The sequence below is a fragment of the Chanodichthys erythropterus genome, chromosome 17 (genome assembly GCF_024489055.1).
Source record: "Chanodichthys erythropterus isolate Z2021 chromosome 17, ASM2448905v1, whole genome shotgun sequence".
NCBI classification, from domain to species: Eukaryota; Metazoa; Chordata; class Actinopteri; order Cypriniformes; family Xenocyprididae; genus Chanodichthys; species Chanodichthys erythropterus.
The window spans coordinates 21,188,535-21,196,390 of NC_090237.1; the positions used below are offsets into that span (position 1 = coordinate 21,188,535).

Genomic DNA, 7,856 nt, shown 5'->3' on the forward strand with positions numbered 1-7,856 from the left:
GAATGAAAAATTTATGAATTTATTGAATTTATCTTGGCATAGTCAAATAACAAGAGTTCAGTACATGTAAATGACATACAGTGAGTCTCAAACTCCATTGTTTCCTCTTTCTTGTATAAATCTCATTTGTTTAAAAGACCTCCGAAAAACAGGCGAATCTCAACATAACACCTACTTTTACGTAACAGTCGGGGTCTACGCCCCAATATTTGCATATGCCAGCCCATATTATGAAAGGCATTAGACAAGGGCAGCCAGTTAACGTCTGGATGTGCACAGGTGAATCATCAGACTAGGTAAGCAAGCAAGAACAATAGCGAAAAATGGCAGATGGAGCAATAATAACTGACATGATCCATGATATTTTTAGTGATATTTGTAAATTTGTCTTTCTAAATGTTTTGTTAGCATGTTGCTAATCTACTGTTAAATGTGGTTAAAGTTACCATTGTTTCTTACTGTATTCACGGAGATAAGACTATCATTATTTTCATTATTAAACACTTGCAGTCTGTATAATGCATAAACACAACTTCATTCTTTATAAATCTCTCCAACAGTGTAGCATTAGCCGTTAGCCACGGAGCACAGCCTCAAACTCATTCAGAATCAAATGTAAACAATATAACAGTATACAATACTTACATAATCCGACGCATACATGCCGCATGCATGACGAACACTTTATAAAGATCCATTTTGAGGGTTATATTAGCTGTGTAAACTTTGTTTATGCACTGTTCAAGGCAAGTGCGAGCTCCGTGGGCGTGGAGCACGAGAATTAAAGGGCCAGTAGCTGGCTCATTTATAATGATGCCCTTAAAATAGGCAGTTAAAAAAATTAATAAAATAAAATCTATGGGGTATTTTGAGCTGAAACTTCACAGACACATTCAGAGGACACATTAGACTTATATTACATCTTTTTAAAAAAAGTTCTTTAGAAGAACTTTAATATTATTTCTGAAATTATAATTTCTGGATGCTCCAATCACATACCTCAGGCCAATGCAACTAAAAAGAAATGTTTGGGACTAAAAAAATATTTTTGTTTAAAAAAATATGAGTACTGTATTTATTATAAAATATAAAAAAAATATATATATATTTTTAGGCCATATTTTTCTTAAAAATTAAAGTAACTTGAATTTCCCATTCCACCACATCCCAAAAGTGCTCTAGTGGATATGGTATTTGAGTATATTGACCTGTCATGTTCAAGAAACTTGTTTGATATTATTTTAGCTATGTGACATGGTGCATTATCCTGTTGGAAGTAGCCATCAGAAAATATAAAGGGATGAACATGATCAGCAACAAATGTGGCATTTTAACGATGCTCAAATGGTTCAAAGCGGCTCAAAGTGTGAAAAAAATATATCCAACACAGCATTACACCACCACTAGCAGCCTGCACCATTGATACAAGGCAGGATGGATCCATGCTTTCATGTTGTTTAGGCCAAATTCTAACCCTACCATCTGAATGTCGCAGCAGAAATCGAGACTCATCAGCCAATGTTTTTCCAATCTTCTGTTGTCCAATTTTGGTGAGCCTGTGCTACTGTAGTTTCCTTTTCTCAGCTGACTGGTTGACGTGTTGTGCATTCAGAGATGCTCTTCTGTTGACCTCGGTTGTAACGAGTTGTTATTTGAGTTATTGTTGCCTTTCTATCAGCTCAAAACAGTCTGGCCATTCTCCTCTGACCTCTGGCATCAACAAGACACTGCTCACTGGATATTTTCTCTTTTCAGACCATTCTCTGTAAACTCTAGAGATGATTGTGTGTGAAAGTCCCAACAGATCAGCAGTTTCTGAAATACTCAGACCAGCCTGTCTGGCACCACCAACGCCACATTCAAAGTCACTTAAATCAGCTTTCTTCCCCATTCTGATGCTCAGTTTGAACTTAAGCACATCATCTTGATCATGTCTACATGGATGTTTACATGACACCATTTTAGAAAAAACTGAAAACTTTTGGCCTTTTTATGACAACAGTGTTTTGGGGTCCTGAAAATGCGAACGTTTGAAAATGGGTTTCAAAGTGTACATTTTTGATAACCATACCGTTATTATCTCAGTATAAACAACAAAGATCCTTAATCCATTGAGTTGGTGCCATGTGATTGGTTGATTAGATATGTGTTAAGCAGATGTACTGGTGAGCTTATATAACATACTAAAATATATTAAATACAAAATTACACTCTAAAAAATGCTGGGTTAAAAACAACCCAAGTTGGGTTGAAAATGGACAAACCCAGCGATTGGGTTGTTTTTAACCCAGCATTTTTTTAGAGTGTATAAATAGACTGAAGACAGTTAAGCTATAGGAACAGAACACTAGCAGTCTCTACACAGGGAACACTGACCTCCTTTTCTTGCTGGTGACAAAAATATATACTTACATATGGCAGTGATATTTTATTAACCAAGCACCATGTTCGGTCTCCATCCACAGGGAAAATTAAGGTGACATTAAAGCATAGCTCTTATGAAAATCTATCTTTCATGTACCTTCAAAAACCTTGACTGCACTGTAAAACATATTAGGTAACTAAAATATGCTTAGTGTGGGACCATCTGAACTATAGTTTTAAAGGATTAGTTCACTTTAAAATGAAAATTACTCCAAGATTTACTCACCCTCAAGCCATCCTAGGTGTATAGTATGACTTTCTTCTTTTTGATGAACACAATCAGAGTTATATTAATAAATAAACTGACGCGTCCAAGCTTTATAATGGCAGTGAATGGGACCAACGAGTATGAAGCTAAAGAAAATGCATCCATCCATTTTAAACTCCACACGGCTCAGGGGGTTTAATAAAAGCCTTCTGAAGTGAAGCGATGGGTTTGTGTAAGAAAAATATCCATATTTAACAAGTTATTAAGTAAAATGTCTAGTTTCCACCAGACCACCTTCCGTATATCAACTTACGAAGAAAGTGTAATGCCTCTCGCAGTTCAAAATGCTTACGCCTTCCGTATTCAACTTACGAAAAAAAGTACAAGTTACGTTTTTTTCATAAGTTGAATATGGCGGTCTGGCAGAAGCTAGATATTTTAATTTATAACTTGTTAAATATGGATTTTTTTCTTATACAAACACATCACTTTACTTCAGAAGGCATTTATTGACCCCCCAGAGCCGCGTGGAGCTTCAAAAACGTTGCCCTCCCCCACCCCTACACTTCCAATAAATAAATAAAGCTTGGACATGTCAGGATATTTCTTAACGGTGCAGTATGTTCTTTAAGTTAAAAAAAATTATTTAAAATTACTAAGTTTAGACCATCGAAAGTCAATCGTAAGGCTACGATTACACAGAAATTTCCTTTAAGTGCACAGTTTCACTTTCTACATTGTGTAACCCAAGGAGTGTGGCATGGCATGTTGAAATAAAAGCTGTAGTCACTTGGGTAAATTTCCTTTTATCCATTCTCAGCTAAAGAAAATCTACCAAGCTGAGAATGCACCACCTTGACATATGAAACTACCTGCTAGCACAGTGAGAGTTTTTAGCCAAAGTGGATGTGATCTCTTGTCAACAACCCTTAAGTCATTTATATCTGGAATTGTTTTAAAAATATGCCCAAAGGATTACGGTTCACAGCGCAGCATTTCAGACATCAGGACAGGAGGTGAATCTGGTTCAAGAACGTGTAAGCTGTTGCAGAAAGTGGGTCAAAATGAAAGCAATGTGTTCATGGTTTCTCTCTGGCTGTGCACACAGATGATTGTGAAGGTCATCAGATATTTGATTTGCTTCAGTGATAATCTGCTTGTTTTTATTTTTTGGAAGTTTGCCAAATTATGCAATCTGTTCATTTCCTTTATGTTGCTATGAAAAGGGCAATTTGAGGTGATGGCTGGTCTGGCAGAGAAAGAACAATTAATGCACTCAAATAATTAATGTGCTCTCGTAAATTGAATGATTAGTCTTGCATACTTACAAATACATATTTTATTAAGGTAATTCTTGTAGCAGATTCCATTTTAAAGTCAAAAAGAAATCAAAATGAAGCCTTTCAATTCTTAATGCATGTTCCTGGTTTTATTGTGCATTATTCATTGGTGCATGTTATTCCAAAAAAAAAAAAAAAAAGAAAAAAAAAATATAATATTATAATATTATATATAATATGATAATATTAATATATATATATATATATATATATAAAATATTAATATATATATATATATATATAAAATATAAAAATATATTTTTAAATTATTTAAAAAAAAAAAATAAATATATATATATATATATATATATATATATATATATATATATATATATATATATATATATATATATATATATATATATATTTGTTGCAATAACCTTTATAATATGAATAAAATGTAGCTTCCTCTTAAACGACTTTGCTTTTTTCATTACTTCACTTAATGCAAATGAATCATTTGAACAAACTTTCTTTTTTTCCCTGGCTTTCGGTCGGTAACACCCACTTCTCACTGTCCAATTAGTTTGCAATATATAAAATTAAGCCCCATCCAACATTTTTAACATTTTTTATTTAATATCCAGTTGCAAACTGGAATTCACATTAATCGTCGCCAAGCCAAGACGGCAAGGCCTTTTTCTACAGTCTCAATTCAGTTAAAGTTCAGTCTATCACTGCTATGTGTCTTGTTTCCCCTCTTTTCTTCCTCTTTCTTGACAAATCTCAGATATCGCTCCCGCTCTTAATCAGCAAAAGAGCTCAGATTCTCAGAAACGACAGCTCATTCACTTTCTCATTTCTTAGAACTTGTAAATTGACAAAAATGCCTTGTCAATTCAACACACCGAGGCCTCCGGCTCTTAATCTTTAGCTGTCCATTAGAGAACATGACAAGATAAATTGCTGTCCTGTGAAAGAAGGTGCGCATGTTTCCAGCTGGTTATTTTTAAAAGAAAATCCTCAATCTCTTTAATAACAAACGCTGCAGTCACGGAAAATAAAGACAGGAGGATTAATTTACGTCTGACCCATATTTCCTTGTTTGAATTAAGATTATTAGAAGCTGCCCAACTTATTTGTGTACAAGAGGGCATTTTTTAAATATTATGTAGAGTATACTCAAGACTGCAATGTATTTTTTTAAACAAATTATTATTATGAATATTATAATGAGCAGCACATCAGTTATCTGTGCAAAAGTTAATGTCATAGTAATACTCACATACAGAAAAATAAAGTTCAATAACCTCCTAATATTGTTGACTAAAACTACTGAAGGATTTATATAGAGCATCTCATTGACTCTAGTTTGGAATCATGCAGGTCATGTTTTAAATCACCTATAATCAACATTTTATATGCAGTTTTGCATCTCATGAGAGGTAGGGATATTAATGCCTGGAGTGCATGTTTAGCTTCCAGTCTTCTCATCTGTTAAAAGCAGCGGTTAATCCAGACATGCACATATGGCATCATAACATCTCTCACAAATGACCTACATCTCTCTGATACTGACTTCAACAGACACATACACAGCGTTTTACTGAGTAGATTTATTTCATTCATAAATCAAATCATACAGAGCTGGGACAGAAATTACACTAATTAGAAATTCCTTTAAGCAGTGATATGTAAAACAATCCATGTTGAGTCAGATGGAAGAAGAATTTGAAAAAAAGAAAAAACCCAGTGCTACTGTGTTATTACAATGGACATTAGTGCCTGACTCAAGGACAGTAGATCAACAGGATTGGTGACATTGAGAGATCAGTCACACAGATCAGAAGTGCAGCAGTAGACGTTCACTCCAGGCACGCAGAACTCCTCGCATGTCCGGGAGAACACGGTGGCTGCAGTTAAAAACATATCAAGAAAAACAGGTTAATATCCTTTCTAAGTTTATACAGTATGAAGAAATTACATTTTACTTTTTTAATCACCAGTGGAGGGGTAATAAATATGAAGCTGTTGCAGGGTCATTATCATAAACTATAGAACTAAAACCATAAAAAAAAAACGTATTTTCAGTTAGCTGCCAACACAACATTTCTCATTTTCATTTAGTTTAATTGAAGTACTAAAATATCTAAAACTAAACTACAAATTAAAATATAAACAAATAAAAAAAAATTAAAACAAAATTAGATATTTTTGAAAAATCACAAAAACACAACAAAATTACAAAAACTAAAACTAAAATAAAAAACAAAAATCTAATATAAAAATTATATAAAAAATATTAAAATATAAGCAAAAATATAATAGTATATCACTGATAGCCTATTAAAATAACACTCACTGTACCTGAATATTGATAATTCAGTAAATGACTTCATTTTAATAATATTAAATTGTTTTATTCTAATATTGTTTGCTTACGTGTTGAAACCGTTTTGCAGAAATTGCTTGAGGTGGGGCATTCGGTTGGGGTCTTGCAGTCCCCATCCACACAGGTGTAACATGTCAGCGAGTGCACTGATGAGAGATTACATTAGACAAAGAGATAATAATTGAAGACTTCAGATGCAAAAGCCTCTAAGTGCCGTGTGAAATTTTCTTCTAAAATAAGCATTTTTTATCAAGCTCGTATGTTTATGTTCAGTTATTTCACTTTAATGGCAATGAAAAGGACCTATTAATTGCCATTAAAGTGGAATTAGTGACCCTTAACATACAAACTTGATAAAAATGCTAATTTTAGAAGAAAATTTCAGACGGCACTTAGAGGTTTTTGCAGTCTTCAATTGTGAAATTTACCTGCACTTTATCAGAATACTTTGTAAAACTTTTTAATTTCAATTAACTACATTTCAAACTTACTCCAAGACATTATAGTGCAGTACGTAAGCATTATACATTATAGTCCAGTACACTGTAAGAAAAGATTTTTTTTTTTAACTTAAAAAAGTAAGTTACCTGTTGCCTTAAAATTTTGAGTTCATGGAAATAAAAAAATTGAGTTAATACAATAAAGGAGATTGGAAACTCAAAATATTATGTTATCTGAACCACATTAATTATTGAAGTTGATAGCGTTGTGATAACAAATCAAGATTTTTTTTTTTACTTTAAGTCAAGTAAAAGATATGTAGCTACTTCTTCCACCAAAGAAAGAAAGCAAGAAAGAAAGAAAGAAAAGCTTTCATCTTACCTGATGCACTGCAGAGGAGCACCACAATGAAAGCACACACTAGCGTCTTCATGATGAAAAATGGTCTGGTCACGCAAAGGAACATGATTCTTTATATACCTTGGTTACACCTTTTACCAAAATACATTCTTGCTAAAGCAGAACAGTATGCAGCATGACAGGTTTCATGTAACTAGATATACATATCAGCTAGTTCCTGGACAAGGAAGTAAAATGATTTTGTACATTGCAGTTTTGGTAATTCTGTGCTTAGCTTATTGTCTGTCCTTGAGCCAACATGCAAGATCCAAGAACTTCTATCACTATATAACTATATATAGTCACCTATAACTAGGGCATCTTTTTTTCCCCTTTTTGACTGTCATCTCATAATTTAGTTATTTTAAGATTAAGATCACTATCTATTTTCCAGCACTAGCAGATTGTACCGCAATGATTTACACCCTCAGGAATAAACCATGTAATGTCTTTTTTCAAATATCACAACTAACTCTGAACTGTTCTGTACTTCTATTTTATTATATAATTCTTTATTACAGTTTTTGAAACTATAAAGTACCCTATTTTGGTGAGAGGGGTATCTAAAGTACAGAGCCCTTAAATTCATATTCTGCCTGCATTTCTAAGCCTATCAGGTACCACAGAAAACATCCAATTAATCTCCCCACCAACAATCCCCTGGTGTTCCACTGGGATCTGTACTTGGACCACTTCTCATTCTGCACTAAAT

The 7,856-nt window shown here is 33.5% G+C and overlaps 1 protein-coding gene across 1 annotated transcript; it reads right to left on the bottom strand.

The window, feature by feature from the left end:
- Nucleotides 1-5,538: 5,538 nt before the first annotated feature.
- Nucleotides 5,539-7,251, bottom strand: ly6d (lymphocyte antigen 6 family member D). The gene is made up of 3 exons (XM_067364324.1): nucleotides 7,127-7,251; nucleotides 6,355-6,450; nucleotides 5,539-5,825 (listed from the first exon to the last, which is right to left on the bottom strand). Exons 1-3 carry the CDS (start codon nucleotides 7,209-7,211, stop codon nucleotides 5,743-5,745), a joined length of 264 nt encoding a protein of 87 aa, XP_067220425.1. The 5' UTR covers nucleotides 7,212-7,251; the 3' UTR covers nucleotides 5,539-5,742.
- Nucleotides 7,252-7,856: the final 605 nt, after the last annotated feature.